This window comes from Caretta caretta, chromosome 20, assembly GCF_965140235.1.
Source record: "Caretta caretta isolate rCarCar2 chromosome 20, rCarCar1.hap1, whole genome shotgun sequence".
Classification (NCBI taxonomy): domain Eukaryota; kingdom Metazoa; phylum Chordata; order Testudines; family Cheloniidae; genus Caretta; species Caretta caretta.
In genome coordinates, this window is record NC_134225.1 from 13,381,164 (window position 1) to 13,398,340 (window position 17,177).

General features: G+C 48.5%; 2 protein-coding genes across 4 annotated transcripts in view; one reads left to right on the forward strand and one right to left on the reverse strand.

Moving 5' to 3' along the window:
* LOC125629864 (gametocyte-specific factor 1-like) overlaps positions 1-9,035 on the forward strand; it is a 33,779-nt gene extending 24,744 nt beyond the window's left edge. For all 3 annotated transcript variants that reach the window (XM_075121533.1, XM_075121531.1, XM_075121532.1), the window contains one exon: positions 4,662-9,035. In XM_075121533.1, the coding sequence (XP_074977634.1) occupies positions 4,662-4,675 (14 nt within the window). In that variant the 3' untranslated portion in view covers positions 4,676-9,035. The remainder of the gene's footprint in view (positions 1-4,661) is intronic.
* Positions 1-17,177, reverse strand: part of LOC125628911 (gametocyte-specific factor 1-like) — a 328,021-nt gene that overhangs the window by 226,866 nt on the left and 83,978 nt on the right. The gene's annotated exons all lie outside the window — the stretch shown is intronic.

Sequence of the window (17,177 nt, forward strand, 5' to 3'; positions counted from 1 at the left end):
GACCACTCTCTTCACAATGTGTGTGATAATCAAGGTGGGCCATTTCCTGCACAAATCCAGGTTCTCTCACTCCCTCACCCCCCTCCAAAAACCACACACACAAACTCACTCTCCTACTGGTAATAGCTTATCCAAAGTGACCACTCTCCCTACAATGTGCATGATAATCAAGGTGGGCCATTTCCAGCACAAATCCAGGTTTTCTCACCCTCCGCCCCCCCCACATACAAACTCACTCTCCTGCTGGTAATAGCCCATCCAAAGTGACCACTCTCTAAGTTTAAATCCAAGTTTAACCAGAACGTCTGGGGGGGGGGGGGTAGGAAAAAACAGGGGGAAATAGGCTACCTTACAAGGAGAGACTAAAGAGATGACTAAGCGGGATGTGATAGAGGCTTATAAAATCATGATTGTTGTAGAAAAAGTGAATAGAGAAGCATTATTTACCATTTCACACAATACAAAAACCAGGGGGTCACCTTGATCAAATGAATAGGCAGTAGGTTTAATACAAACAAAAGGAAGTACTTTTTCACACCGTGCACAACTAACCTGTGGAACTCATTGACATGGGATGTTGTGGTGACCAAAAGTGTAACTGGGCTTAAGCAAGAATTGGATAAGTTCATGGAGGATAGCTCCATCAACAGCTATTAGCCAAGATGATAAGGGATGTTACCCCATGCTTTAGGTGACTAAATCTGTAACTGCTAGAAGCTGGGAGTGGAAGAGAGGGGTGGATCACTCCATAATTGCTCTGTTGTGTTTACTCCCCTTGAAGCTCTGGTAGGGGGCCACTGTTGGAGACAGGATACTGAGCAAGATGGAATATGGTCTGACCTAGTATTGCAGCTCTTATGAGCTCTTGCCACATATGACTCTTCACAAGGTTTTGTTCTTTAAAAACTGATTCAGTTGCCCAGTGTCCCAAGAGCCCGATTCCCAAAGCATTGAGTTCAGGGTATCTATTATTAAACAGCCTGGTGGTATTCCATGCCATTTGGATCTTAGGGAGGGAGTTTCATGTATTTACACTATACTTAATTGAAAATCTTTTACCCCTTAAACAGCAACAAGCATTAACTGGAAGGAGGTGTGACCCATTGAGCGCTTTTCTTGGTCCCCTTGTCAAACTGTAGCTGTGACGGACTGGCCATAAAGCTGCCCTGTTCCGGGGATGCCTGTGGCTTGAAAGAAAGCAAGATTTTGCAAGAGAATTCCTTTGAAGTAGCCATTAGTTTAAACATTAGGGAGGATTATGGTCTTTTACTTCTGAGTATATGACAGAGTTTCTGTAATCTGAGCATCTGTTCCCAGTGTGAGCCCCACTTGCTACAGAGACTGTCTCCTTGCTCTTGGGCAAGTTACTTAAGCTCCCCGTGCCTCAGTTTCCCCATCTACAGAATGGAGGGATAGTAATTTTAAGGTCAGGCTTGACAAAGCCCTGGCTGGGATGATTTAATTGGGGATGGGTCCTGCTTTTGAGCAGGGGGTTGGACTAGATGACCTCCTGAGGTCCCTTCCAACCCTGATATTCTATGATAATACTTACCCTGCGAGTTAAGTATTACTAGTTATCTGAGAAGATAAACATGCAACTTATAAAGCATCCTCAGATGAAAGGTGATGGAGAAGCACAAAATAGCATTATTATGGTTTACACTTTGGGTAGGAATTTGCCAGTTTAAAAAAAAAAGGCCTCCACTTTTGCAGGAGATCCCCATTGAAATACACATGCTACTTGACGCCTGCTGTAAATTGCCAGGCGAAAGCGTGAATGAACTGAGAATGCAGCATCATGGACACAGTTATTTGCAGTGCAAAACACACTCCACATAAATGGGGGCTTGGTATGAAGCTTATTTCTGTAGTTTATTTTTATCACTGTATTTTGAGCTAGTAGGTCAGGATTCATGTAACTGTAACTCTGAGGTGCTGAGTGATGAATACGTTTCAAAAGCATAACGTCTAATAGTCTGGTTGTAATCTGATCTAAGAAAAATCTGAAAATTGTAACACACTATGCTAATTGACTCCTTCTTTGCACCAAGCAGGATATTTTTTTTTACCCTTTAAGTGCAGTTTTCCTGTCAAAAGCAGCCTTACATAAAACACATGGGCGGGGGAACAAGAGAGAGGTGATTAATTCCCAAGTTTTCCTCAGGTGTTAGGCCAGAAAATTCATGACGATATTATTTATATCGTTGTTACAACCAGGATCTCATGGTGCTAAGGGCTGTACAAACAGAGAACAAAAAGACAGTCCCTTCCCCAAAGAGCTTAGAATCCAAGTAAGAATCTGAAAGTCACGCTGGCTTGTGCATTGCCAAGAATTAGAGATTCTGCAGCTGGAACTCAGTTTGACTAATCTGGCTATACACAAGCCAGCTCTCCCTCTCAGCTTTGCTGGCTTTGCAGGGCTAGCAGAAGTAGTTTGGTCAGTAAAGTAAGCAGAAAGATAACAAACAAATGCACATAAGTGGCAGGTCAGAGTAAAGGGAACTGTCTAATATCCTCGCTTTTCAAGCCAGAACTAAACTTTAAAAATGTTCCAGTACTTAGAGCAGCAGTGAAGCTTGCATTTTGCCTTCAAAACACCTCTTTTGGACTCCTTTTTAAGCAGACCTGTTAGGTAGAACCAGATGCTTAATCACCTCCCATGATTAAAAAGCCAGGCAGCCCAGGATATTGTACCAATTTCACAATAAAATCTGCTGGGTGCATGAGTCTAGGGAGTACAGGGTGCGTTGTCGGCAGCCCTCTGCTTTTTTTTATGCTGAGGTGCATGGATGGGAAATTGGTACTTGAAAAATGACTGCTCATCAGCTTTTGCTACGGTCATCACTATGGGCTGGCTGGCTGTGGTATGGAATAGTCGACCATTTCCAGATGCTGGACAGTAGGTGTCCTGATTTCAGGTGGAGATTCCACATGAATCATTGGACAGGTACTGGAACATTTCACAGACAAAACCTGCAATCAGTCTTGTCACTGTATGGGCAGGCCACCTTGAAATTGTGTGCACCTGTATCTGATTAAAGAAAAGGAGTACTTGTGGCACCTTAGAGACTAACCAATTTATTAGAGCATAAGCTTTCGTGAGCTACAGCTCACTTCATCAGATGCATATCGTGGAAACTGCAGCAGACTTTATATATACACAGAGAATATGAAACAATACCTCCTCCCACCTCACTGTCCTGCTGGTAATAGCTTATCTAAAGTGATCATCAGGTGGGCCATTTCCAGCACAAATCCAGGTTTTCTCACCAGCAGGAGAGTGAATTTGTGTGGGGGGGTGGAGGGTGAGAAAACCTGGATTTGTGCTGGAAATGGCCCACCTGATGATCACTTTAGATAAGCTATTACCAGCAGGACAGTGAGGTGGGAGGAGGTATTGTTTCATATTCTCTGTGTATATATAAAGTCTGCTGCAGTTTCCACGATATGCATCTGATGAAGTGAGCTGTAGCTCACGAAAGCTTATGCTCTCATAAATTGGTTAGTCTCTAAGGTGCCACAAGTACTCCTTTTCTTTTTGCGAATACAGACTAACATGGCTGTTACTCTGAAACCTGTATCTGATTAGATTTTCTAGTACATTAATCTTGTGAGATGAGGTTTTCTAAGGAGGATACTTGGGTGAAAGGGGGAATGGCTTAGCTCAGTGCCTGAAGGTCACAGCATTGATAAACACACACTGGAGATGTGTTCAGATGTGTCTGTGTACATTTGGATTGGTTGAGAGTGAGCTAAAGCAGAACGACTTACTCCAAGTGTGTGGTAAGGACCCTTAGCATGCCCAAATAGAGCAGCTGGTCATATAAAGCTTTAGCCAGCTTTCTAGCCAAGGTGTGGTGAGGATCCAGTCTAGCAGGGCTTCCTGGAGACCTACAGAACATACCTGTGCTTCATATTTGATCTTTCTTAATGAACATTGCACTATGGGCTGATGCACGGGATCAGCCTTGTTCTGCTGGGTCGGCTCCCAAAGTCACAGCAGTAAGGACGGTTGCTTGGTTTTCATTCCACTGAAGGTGTTGGAGCTCCAGCCAGACAGGCTGGGTCTATTTTTGGGAAGGAACTAATGCTGAGCTCTGGGCTCAGGTTGGGCACTAGTCCTGATCTTGCATGAGCACAGCCAAAGGGGCAGGAATAACAGCATCCCACCATACATTGGGACTCTATATAGAACAGTGATACACCTGCTTCCCCCAGTTAAGGAGCTTTTCCTGCATGTTGCTTGTAAACAGAGAACGGTTTGTCTAATAAACTCCCCCCCTCTCTGTGTATATGAAAGGGCCCCATAGCCCGTATCCAGGCCTCCAGTCCCATTCCCCTACTCCCTGGTATGCTGACCAAGGTGCAAAATGCTAGCTCCCCTGTGCTCGTACAGGTGTTGCTTGTGCTCTGGGGGTGGTAGCATGAGGAGTGCTGCGTCGCTGCTTTGGGGAGATCGCAAACTGCCTGGCTGTGAGCATGAGTGTGGAAGAACAGTCCAAGTGTCTGTGTTTCAACACAGTGATTGACTTTGCTGAGGGGGTAGCTTGTGGACCTAGACTGAGTCCAAAGCAGCTTGTCTGATGCTTACAACTGGGGGATGATGTTAGAGCTGCTATTGTTGATTATCTAAAATCTCTTGCTTTTTCATCTAATTGCAGGAGCCGGTAACTGAAGACCAGAGAAGAGGCTGCTATTGAGTGCTCATCATCTGTTTCCTTTAGAAATGTGAGGTGCTGGTTAGGAGACTCAGACTTATAAATTCCCTCTGTGTTGGCTAAGCACTCGCAGCCCTAACCTTCCTGCAGAACTGTCCTTCATGTATCGACTGCTGTCCCGAAATTATCCCGACCAAGGTAATTAGACAGAATGCTGTTAACCCTTGATATCAGAGATCAGACCCTCAAAAACTAACTCCACACACGCTGATGCCAAGGAGCTAGCAGAGTTCAAACTGTCTGGATCAGCATGCTCTACAAGTTACCTCCTGTAGGGGGTTTGCGTAAATCATTGCTCAAGCCCTGCATGTCTTTGGATTTAAATGTGTTGCAGCTGTTTACCACTGCATGGTGCTGATGGTACGTCCCTCTCATAGGGATTGCTGTGCCAGGTCAGACCATTGGTCCATGTGAGCCCACACTGGGGGTAAGCTCTCGGTGGTGCATCTCTCCCCGATGGGGAGTTAGGCACCTGAATGTTTGGTTCCCTCTGTTTCCCTCCAGAGACCTTAAATGTGTTTGTGTGTCCCAGGGTCAGATCAGCTGCAGCTCTAAGGCCTGCCTGTTATGTGCACCCACCTAGATGTGAAAAAGGAGCTGCCATTCAGACTGTAGATGGTGTATGGGGGAGTCAAAGCAAAAAGTCTTTAAAACAAAATATTCTCATTGCTGTTTAGATTAGGCCTAAAAGTTCATCTGTAAGGGAGCTGGGATGGGGGATTCTGCTGAAAAGTGGCTGCCTTATCAATAAAACAGTTGCACTGTGCCCTCCCACCGTGGCAGCCGTAACACCACACTTCTCATATGTGATGCCCAGTGCATGCTGCTGCTTGAGCACCTCTGGCCTGGTGCCCCTCTCTAGTCTCGCTCAGACTCTCTTGGGCTGTGGGGACTTGCAAATGATTTTTGTACTCCGTCACAGGGAGTGCCATTTAGTTCTGAGCAGGGGCATGTGTGGGTGTCCTTGTGCTTCATGGAGAAGGTGAGGGAACGTTAATTGTTGTAAGGACAGGGCTGGGGTGGCAGGAACGTTACGCATCCTGGAACATCCCCCCAGTCTAACACCTGGTGTCACGTGATCTGGATAACATTAAAGCGTGAGACTATCCAGCCAGATCCTGGTCTGTAGCTCTGTCCCATCTGTGTCTGTCCAGCAGAGCAAAGGGAACAGAGGGCAGCCAGGAATTTCCCTGACATCAAGCTGGCATAACGAGTTTCATGCTACCTGCTCCCTTCTCCTGGGGCAGAGAAGTGCTGGAGTGGGCCTCCCTAAAGCATCAGACACTCCAGCCATTCTTGGCCCAAAGAGCAGTCTTGGGAGAACTGTGGTAGTCAGCATAGTTTCAAGTAGTCCTTAGCTTACATTAATTACACTAGAAGATATTTCTATCCCCGGCTGGCTCCAGCATCTGCATGTCAGCCAGACATAGGATCTGGCCATCACATTCTAGTCAAACCTGTCTTGTCCTGTTCCCCTCCACCACACAAAAGAGAAGATTTGATATTCTGAGTAAAGAGCAAAGGCCCCTCCTTGCTCTTAGCCTAGCATCACTGCTTGATCCTGTACAGGAAGAATAATCCTGCGCTTGACATCCGCTTGTCACCGTGGAAACAACTATAGGGCTGGCCCTTTGAGGGAGTGAAGTGTGTTTGGTCAGAAGGCAAGTGTAGCAAAATCCGTTTTTGCCACCCTGCCATTCTGACAAGAAATAAATATGTGCTCTGGTTAGTGAGCTCTTCATACACCCATTGTTGCATCCACGAGATACTCTCTTGGGAGGGATTTCAGTGTTCCACTCCTGGCATTGTGGTTTAGTAGGTTCCACTTGCAAACCCGATGAGAGAAATGTCTAAAAACTTGTGATAACGGGTAAGTAGCACCTTCCCCTCCATTAGCAGCAGCTCTGTTATAAAACTTGTTACGTAGTTTTTTTAAGTCTTTGCAACTTGAACATATTTCTCTTGAGGGCAGAGTTAAGTAGTCAACTTCTTAGCAGCAAAGCAAACTCTACATCTTTAGTTTGGCCATTAAAACTAGTCTGTGAAGATCCCAGTGTATGCAGAATAACTCTCCCTAACAATTGTACATAGTGGCAGCATGTCACTAACCTCCGCACTCCAGATTGGCGCAGTCTGCAGCGCCTCCAGAGAATACATTCTGCGTGTGCTGTTAGGTCAGCACGTTCACCTCCAGAGGACAGATGTCATGGGACTTCTTTCAGGCTAGCTATTCTGATGCATTGCCTCAAAGATTTGTGGAGGCAGGAAGGTGCACAGACCTCAGACACTGAGCGTGCCCATCAGCACCAGGGCAGGAATTGAAACAGCGTTGCGTGGAGCTACCTCTGGGATTTCCCAAAGGGCTTGGTGTTGGCCTTCAAGCTTGTCTACAGTGGGAAAGTTATTGAAATAGCTGTTCCGGATTAACTCCCTGTGTGGACATTTACTGCTGAATAAGAGTATCGTTTTCTAATTTAGTTTAAAACTTAATCCACCTCCAAAGTGGATTATATTTTTCCAAATAAGAAAAAGGCACTCGTATTCTAGAAGAGTATGTCTGCATGGGGCCTGAGACAGACGTCGCTATTCTGGGAGACTTCCGTGTGTAGAGACCCTGACTGCTCCTGGTGACGCTAGTGGAAGGCGCTGGCTTCAGTGGAGCAGTTAGGCCAAAGCTGTATGTGTCTCAAACTCCCACTCTCCAGTATTAAAGGGCAAGAAAATTCTCAGCTGGGTTTAGGGCAGAGTACCCCTTCCCCCACTATGGGATCATGGAAATAATCCCCTGTTGTCAGTCAATGCTGTGTCTTGTCCCAGCCTGTCACCTGCAGCACTCATACTGACAAGCTCTGACCTTACCCTGCCTGCCCCACCTTAGTAGGGCGTTAACAACATGTACATGTGACCTTACAGCTAACTTGTTATCAGAAGCTGGGTTGAGTTTTGATCTAAAAGACCCATGCAATAAATAACCAACATACACACACACACACACACCCCTTTCAAAGCATATCCAAAAGGGGTCTGGCAGTTTGGGGGAGCCTAAATGAAATAGAAGCAAGCTGTTTATAACCTTTTATCTAGTAGGTTGCAGATAAGGTACTGCAACTGCAAGGGGACATCTTAGAGAAAAGGAGACCTACTCTGATGTCCCCTCTGCTCTGGCAGAGTTAGGCAAAGCGCTCCTGAACTCTGCACTCAGCTGCTCTTGTCTCTTGAGGTTACAAGCTCTCTGCTGCTCTAACACCCGCAGGTTTTTCATTTGTGGGTTTGGATTGTGAGGAATCAATCCTATTGATTCTTTTCAACCCTCTCTCCATGTTAGTTATCCTGGATTAGTTAGGACCCACCAAAGGCACTTGTACCTGAGCTGGAAACCAGGGCTATGCTGTCAGAGACTGCCCAGCACCTTGTGTAGAAATACAGCCCTTTTCCAAAATCGGAGCCAGATCTGGTGTTTGGAGAGTGCCTCCTGCAGAGAGAGACGGGGCCCAGTTCCTTGGTGCCCTTGCACTTGTGGTAGCATGTCGCAGCAGCTTCACGGTGGTGGGAGTGACTGTTTCAAGGCACAGGACAGCAGTGAGCTGGGGCAGAATGTCTGTATGCAGGATAAATCAGTGGTGGTCTTCCTTACAAGAAAGCTTCACCTGACCACCCAGCAACTTGATGCTCCTCCAGGGTTAGAAACAAGGGGAAGTTTGAGAAGCCCGTTGTCAAAAGTTACTCTCTGGTTTCCTTTATTGGAAAAAAAAAAAAACAAAAACAAGTGCATTGAGCTATAGTTTTATTTGTGGAAGTGTTCAGGATGGGCTGAAAACCTACAGCTTGCTAGTCTGATTATGGGTACATAGGGTGATTAGCAACAGTGGTACTAGCTAATAGCCATTGGGCCACCATTCCTGCGCTGGTTATGCACTTCTGAAAATGGGGTCCCACAACTTGGTAGCAGATTTTCAAGATTACCCAGGAGCTCCCCTGAAGAAGAATGGAGGCTACCGGGAAACCTGGCCAAACGCGCTCAAACCAGCATTGTGGAGGGAGCTGCTTTGGTTGCACTTTAAGTGCTTTTGGGGACATCACTGTGCGTTTGTTTGCGCGTTGCACAGCGCAGTAATGTTACACTGCATAGAGCTAAAACAATGAGGCATGTAGAGAAAAGAGACACAGTTAAGAGTTTAGTTGATTTCTCAGGGGTGAAAATAACCTGAGTTTGAGCTTTTGTTTTGTTTCCCATGTTTTGGAAATGCTGTTCCTAAAAGCTGTCCATGGCTGTACTTTTGTTCGTATTTCAATAAAACCTGCTTTTTGGATTGCTCACACTGCCTTGTCATCTTACACCACTTTAGCAGGCCATTTTATTTCCTTTTCCTTTGTCTTCCAACAAAAATGAAGAGAAAAATAACCTGTTTATAGCATCTCTCTAATCCTATAAGCAGCCCTGTCTGCTCTCAAGAATTCCATCGTCTCAGAATGGTAGATTACATTACCTCCAGCACCGACTGGTGAATTCTAGATTGTAGTGAGATTGGTGTGATTGAGCTGTGTATGCCTTTAACAAGGTGGTGCATTGAAGAATAAATCTGATTTAAGGAGGTAATTGATCCAGTCTAGCAAGAGGAAAATGAGCCCCCAGTAGTGGCAACCTAGAACAGCACAAATAGATTTTAGGCTGTAGGTAACATTTCCAGTGCTTAAATTACTTAAGAGCCTTTGGCCTTGTTGGTGTGGGAAAATATTTTTTGGTTTAAGTGAATGGTTAAAATTCAGACTTTCTAGCTGCATGGGTCTGATGCTCGTGGACATTGAGTTCAGTATCCAAAGGGCCTTGGTTTGGTTTATATCAATTGAGGAAGGGGTTTAAGCGAAACCACCCCCAGTAACCCACTCTTCTACTGGAATAAGAGTGCCCCTGCAGGGGGGTTACACCACTGGCATCACTATTCCCAAACAGCTGCATTGACCTGAGTTCCAGTCATGCCCATCACTCATTTCTCAGTTTCCAATGCAAACAATATTAGGAAATACAAAATTAAGATTTAAACATAAATTCCATTGTCTCATAAAACAGCAAGACTCCTAATTTATTCTGTCACAAAACCAACCCCACCCCCTGAGCCTTAGCTTGAACCAAATTACCAATTCTAATGAACGTGATGTTGAGTCGGAAGTGCACTAGCTACTGCATCTGTCAGTATCTTCCTCAGTTTGTATAATTTATGGTAAAGTAATAACACAGACACTGACCTTACATGTAAACAAAATACCAATCACAATGACTAACCTAATCTTCAGCCTTGGCAGTCTGCAAAGCACATCCGTCAGTTTCATGGTATTCCCTTGATAGCCAAGACCTAAATCCCATTTTCAAAAGTGAATGAGAAACTTGAGTCTAAGCTCAGTGAAAATCAAAGGAGTTCACCATCCTAAGTCAGTTATTGAAAATATGAACCTGTTACCAGTTTAGTTTAAACAGAGATTGTTCCTTGAACACTTGTCTGTAATTCTTCACACTTTTCTTTTGGAAGCTATTTCTAAAATCTTTTATGAATGAAAGAAAAAATCCCCATAATTTTGAAGCCTGTGACACACAATTTAAAACAGAAGGACATCATCAGCTAGGGGAAACTGTCAGAACTCTACATTGGAGCGATGGCAATCTATGTCAGCAGCCAGCTGTGGCCGAGAGCTAACAAAGAAGGTAACTTAAACCTGGCTGTGCAAAGGCTTATCTAAATGTGCTTCTCTGTAGTCACGTGTGGTCCCATTGACTGGGACTCTGCACATAGCATTACATACATGTTCGCAGGACGCAGGCTTACAAGTCAGCCGTGCATGTCACACGAGTTTGGCTTTCAGAAGCAGAGAACTTTTACGTTGGGATAGGTTTGTTCTGTTGCTGTTTGGTGCTGTGCCCTTAGAACTTGAGCTGAAGCGAGTTTGAATAGTCCCTAGGACAATTCCGCTTTGGGAAGGTTCTTTAAGAAAGTGTTAAGTTCCCTGGTGCTGCGGTGCATTAGCTCTGCTGTCTTAGCTAAAAAATGTGATCAAAGCAATCAGTTTAAAATAGTCTCAACATTGTGTTTTGGGTATTGCAAAGGGAAACAAACACTTCAAGCACCTGCCAGAATTAATCCAGGTAAAAATGTCTGATTTGGGAAGGTGGGGGAATAAACTTTTAAATAACCCCTCCCAGGTCCCTGAAGAGCTGGGGTTCTCATAACGTGTGTGACTCCTTGTTTATCTTTGCTGCCTGTGACTACATTTTTTAAAGCACAAACGGCTCCAAGGCCTGCAGCTGTGCTTGTCAGACAGGAGTTTGAAATCCCCTTTATTTATGTGCGGAGCATTTAGAGCAGCCTGGAAGCTGAGCATCCATCCCACCAGGCTGGAGAAGCATCGCAAACACTGTTGACCCCTTTATGGCACCTTAAGAAGAGGCATATTTCTGTCAATAGCTTCAGCAAATTGTCTATTTCATGTTTGGCTGTGAAATACAGACCGCCTGATGGAAACCTTATTTCAGAATGTCAACGCTGGGAGCTTTGAAGGGCAGGCAGCGTTTGCAGCCCTTGCATTCGCTCCTCTCACATGCGGCGGGCACCCCATGGGGCCGAGAGTTGCTTTTCTTTCTTTCCACGCTTTCCGAGGCGCTGTGTGGCTGGAAGGCTGCAATTGAGGCTTTGGCTGTGCAATCTCCTTCTGGGCTTTGCTTCCAGACTTGTTTAAATTGGGTTCTTTGCAGACCTGCTTTTCTCAGCCTCATGTCTGTGTTTCAGCCTGAGAGGATAAAAGCATTTAGCCACTACCCACTCCACTGTGGAGCGAATAATCCCCACGAAGCCCTGCAGGTACGGGGAGGGTGGCAGGTATACTTCTTAATGGCAAAAATAAAGTATCGACCCAACTGTTAATTTGGCATTTTATCTGTAATCAGCGAGCGCTAGGGCAGGCCTGTTCCTGAGGTAAGCTGCAGCTGATGGCAGAAGGGCAAGCTAGGGGCCTTATCCTGTTACTGCGGATACAACGAGCCGGGGGGAACAGTTTAAGCTCTGGGGTGGATGTTGCACAGTGAGCTGAGCCAAGGTCAGATTCCAAGGCTGGGTGGCTGGCTGGAGTCACTAGGTTTGGGGATGGCAGGATGAGTTTTAGAGTGCCTGGTTTGTTTCTGGGTCCCTGGGGGACTCCCCATTCACTTTGGCTTGGGAGGGCGGCGAGGTGGCAATTACCCCTCAAGATGCTGTCCTGGTAGGCATGGCCCTGTGGCATTGTGGGAGACAGGACAGGAGTGACCTCTGGAGGGAGAGTTTGAGCCCGCCCCTTGCACCAGCGACCCCTCCCCAGCCACGGCAGAGTGCAGCCCACCCTGTGGGCGTGAGGGGGAGCTGGGATCTGCGTGCCCGCCTCCCTCAGGGCAAAGCACCCCTGGCTCCTGACGTGGGTAGAAAGCTGGCTAGATTGTCGGGCTCAACGAGTAGTGATCAATGGCTCCATGTCTAGTTGGCAGCCGGTGTCAAGTGGAGTGCCCCAAGGGTCGGTCCTGGGGCCGGTTTTGTTCAATATCTTCATAAATGATCTGGAGGATGGTGTGGATTGCACTCTCAGCAAATTTGTGGTCACGGCACAGCGGTGGGGCTCCCAGCACTCTAAAAAACCCACCTCCACGAGGGGAATAGCTCCCAGCGCTGGGGCCTTGTCTACACGGGCACTTTGCAGCACTGAAACTTGCTGTGCTCAGGGGGGTGTTTTTTCACACCCCGGAGTGAGCAAGTTGCCGTGCTGTAAAGTGCCTGTGTAGACCAGCCCTCACCCTCTTCTGCCGAGTAGCAGGGCCCCGCGCCAGCTGAGCCTTTCTGGAAACCAGGAGGATGGTGGCGTAGTTCATCTTAACCTCGGAGGATGGGACAAGAAGCCATGGGCTTAAATTGCAGCAAGGGAGGCTTAGGTTGGACGTTAGGAAAAACTTCCTACCTGTCAGGGTGGTGAAGCACTGGAATAAATTGCCTAGGGAGGTGGTGGAATCTCCATCATTGGGGATTTTTAAGAGCAGGTTGGACAAACCCCTGTCAGGGATGGTCTAGATAATATTTAGTCCTGCCATGAGTGCAGGGGACTGGACTAGACGACCTCTCAAGGTCCCTTCCAGTCCTACGATTCTATGATGTTCATCAAAATAAGAGACTCAAACATTTTGCCTCCAAAAAAGGCTACAATAAGTTATAATGCCATTTGTTTTGCAGAATGACTCTGTTTTAATATGACAGGTTTCAGAGTAACAGCCGTGTTAGTCTGTATTCGCAAAAAGAAAAGGAGTTCTTGTGGCACCTTAGAGACTAACCAATTTATTTGAGCATGAGCTTTCGTGAGCTACAGCTCACTTCATCGGATGCATACCGTGGAAACTGCATCAGACTTTATATACACACAGAGAATATGAAACAATACCTCCTCCCACCCCACTGTCCTGCTGGTAATAGCTTATCTAAAGTGATCATCAGGTTGGGCCATTTCCAGCACAAATCTAGGTTTTCTCACCCTCCACCCCCCCACACACAAATTCACTCTCCTGCTGGTGATAGCCCATCCAAAGTGACAATTGTTAGTCTGTATTCGCAAAAAGATGGATGGGCTATCACCAGCAGGAGAGTGAGCACCCCATCACCGCCACCCTGGAACGGGTGCCCGAGGGATTGTCTGCCAGGCTCAGGGGGGCTCCATTCCCCAGTCTCCCACCACCACCACCAGAACCTGCATTTCCAGGTGCCAGGCATACCTGGAAACCTAACTCTCCCTGGGCCAGGAGCCTCGGAACATGCCAGCAAGTGATGGCACCCAGGCCAGCTGGGAGAGGCTGGAAAAACTGGCTGACTCAGAGAGGAGATGGATGAAATGGGACCTGCACTGACCCAGCCCCTGCCTTGTTCTGCCCCCACCGCCATCCTGCTTTGGCAGGGCAGCACAGGGAATGGGGCTGGCAGTGCAAGGGGGCAGCAGTGGGTTGGGGGTAGCAGTAACAGGGTGGAGGGGCTGCAGTGCAGCAGTGACTCCGGGACGAGCCCACGTCCTGGGCTGGCTCCCGATGGGGGTGGCTCTAAGGAGTTTTCTCCAGGCTGCAGGCCATGGGGCTGGGCATCCTGCTGGAGAGGGAGAGGGGGGTTCCCTTGGCATTGCTCAGGGTCTCTCCCAGCCCTGCAGGTCTGGGCCATTGTGAGGCAGGCAGCCCAGGGGACCCCCTCCCAGTGGCTGGGCTTTGGTGAAGCATGTGGGAGGGCAGGGCTGGGGGCTTTCTCTGGGGTAGAGCAGTCACATAAACACCTGCCCCAGGGGATGCTTGGAGGCTGCTATCTCCCGGGGGGGAGTGGGAAGGGGGCTGTCCCTGTCCCAGTGCCCTGGAGCTGCCAGTCACTACAGCTATACTGATCCCCTAAAGATGAGGTGGGAGCCCATCCCCCAGAAGCTGCAGACGTAACTAAAAACCGCTTAAGAAGTGCTCCTGTCTCCAGCACTCAGACACCCAGCTCCCAATGGGGTCCAAACCCCAAATAAATCCGTTTTACCCTGTATAAAGCTTATACAGGGTAAACTCATAAATTGTTCGCCCTCTATAACACTGATAGAGAGATACGCTCAGCTGTTTGCCCCCCAGGTATGAATACTTACTCTGGGTTAATAAGTAAAAAGTGATTCTATTAAATAAAAAAAGTAGGATTTAAGTGGTTCCAAGTAGTAACAGACAGAACAAAGTAAATTCCCAAGCAAAATAAAATAAAACATAAGTCTAAGCCTAATACAGTAGAAAACTGAATATAGATAAAATCTCACCCTCAGAGATGTTTCAATAAGCTTCTTTCACAGACTGGACACCTTCCTAGTCTGGGCACAATCCTTTCCCCTGGTACAGTCCTTGTTTCAGCTCAGGTGGCAGCTAGGGGATTTCTCATGACTGCAGCCTCCTTTGTTCTGTTCCACCCCCTTATACATCTTTTGCACAAGGCGGGAATCCTTTGTCCCTCTCTGGGTTCCCACCCGTCCTAAATGGAAAAGCACCAGGTTAAAGATGGATTCCAGTTCAGGTGACATGATCACATGTCACTGTAAGATTTCATACCCACTTGCTAGCACACGTACACGGGAAGACTTACAAGTAAACAGAGCCATTTACAACCAATTGTCCTGGTTAATGGGAGCCATCAAGATTCCAAGCCACCATTAATGGCCCACACTTTGCGTAATTACAAATCGGACCTCAGAGTTATATTTCATATTTCTAGTTTCAGATACAAGAATGATACATTTATACACATTGGATGAACACACACAGTAGATTATAAGCTTTGTAATGATACCTTACAAGAGACCTTTTGAATGAAGCATATTCCAGTTACATCATAGTCACGCTTATTAGCATATTTTCATAACATCATATGAGTGCACCGTCACAGTTAGCAAATGGTGGAATGGGCCAGGAGAGGTAAAGTGGCCTGTTAACATAGGACAAAGAGGGGGGGCTAGTGGTTAAGGCTCAATTCCTAACGGCTAGACACTGAAAATCATGGGCTGATCAGACACTGGCTCTCCGACTTATTACAACCACCTGTAACCCACCAGCCCCCTTGTTCTCCTGCCCCTGCAGCGGTGTTAACGCACCACCACACCTCACATGGTCACTTACAACATGTGCTAACTCCTTACGCTGAACAATCTGTGCACTTGCCCATTGCTGTGAGCTGGGAGAACTTCACACCTGAAGAAGGGCTTGGTGTGGCTCTGAAGCTCTCTCTCTCCAGCAGAAGTTGGTCCAATGAAAGAGATCCCCCCCTGCCCCCCCTCTGTATGCTGGGACCCACTTGGCTACAGCTACACTGCAAACACTAAGACCCCTGGGCATAGACAGCTGCCCCTTGCCCATTGGCTGTCTGTGAGGGTGCCATGGGGGGAGAGGTAGTCTCCTCCCACCCATTGGGTTCCACTGCACCATGCACCTACCTGGCCTGGACTGGGGACATCAGCTGTAAGTTCAGCCCTGTGCTTCCCTAGCCAAGCTGGTTGCAGCACCATGGAGGCAGGTAGCTTGGTACTGCCAACCCAGTCACCTCTACTGCCCACCTCATTCTTCCACACAAGCCAACAACACCAACTGGCTACAAGACAATCCTTGAGCAACACGGTGAAGACAACCTCTCTCCTCTACTACAACCCCCAGCTTTGTAGCTCTACTACAACCGAGCATCCCTCCCAGCTCAGCCCAGCCCAACCCTCTGTTGCCCCCCACCATCCCCCGCAGCACGACCCTCCATCACCCTCCCAGCATCCTCCCAGCTCAGCCCAACCGTCCGTCACCCCCCGACTATCCCTCCCAGCTCAGCCCAGCCCGACCCTCCATCACCCCCCACCATCCCTCCCAGCCCGACCCTCCATCACCCTCGCAGCATCCTCCCAGCTCAGCCCAGACCTACCCTCCATCACCCACCCAGCATCCCTCCCAGCTCAGCCCAGCCCAGCCCAACCCTCCATCACCCCCCCAGCATCCCTCCCAGCTCAGCCCAGACCTACCCTCCATCACCCCCCCACCATCCCTCCCACTTCAGCCCAGCCCAATCCTCCGTCACCTCCCATCCCTCCCAGCTCAGCCCAGTCTGACCCTCCGTCGTCCCTCCACCATCCCTCCCAGCTCAGCCCAGTCTGACCCTCCATCACCCCCCCACCATCCCTCCCAGCCTGACACTCCACCACCCTCCCAGCATCCCTCCCAGCTCAGCCCAGCCAGACCCTCCGTCACCCCCCAGCATCCTCCCAGCTCAGCCCAGGCTGACCCTCTGTAGCCCCCCAGCATCCCTCCCAGGCTGACCCCTCCATGGCCTGCCTACAAGCCCCACTCACAGGGCATCTGAGTGCAGGAGGTGGCTTAAGAGCAGAGAGGTGCCTCCCCACTGGCACAGGCGCTGATCCCCCCAGGGGCTGCCCCCCCACAGCCCAGTGCCCTGGGGCCGAGGTGTCACTCAAAGCTGAGCAGAGCGCCAGGCCCAGATTCAGATTGTGACCCAAACAGCTTCCCAGGGGGAAGGGCAGCGGCCATCCTGCCCCAGCGGAGAGTGACCCCGTTCCCCACACTCTGCTATCATGGCCACAGGCCGCGGCTCCTTCTCCCCATGGCTGTGGCTCTGCCCGTCTCGCCATGACCCCGGGGCTCCCTGCTAGCGCAGGGTCCTGGGGTGTCTGTCGTAGGAAAGGGGCACACAGGCCTTTCTGCGCTGGCAGTTTCAGGCCTCAGTAGCCCAGTGGCGCTGCTGCCCCAGCACAGACAGGCGGAGCTGCCCCAAGTTGCAGTTGGCACCGGGCCACGCCCCGCCGGCTGCAAAGGGCAGGTCCCCGCAGCACACCTAGCTCAGCTGTGCACCAGGGAGTGGGCGGGTTGTTTTGCTGCACGGTGACGCCAGGATGGTGCATTGAACTGGATAAAAC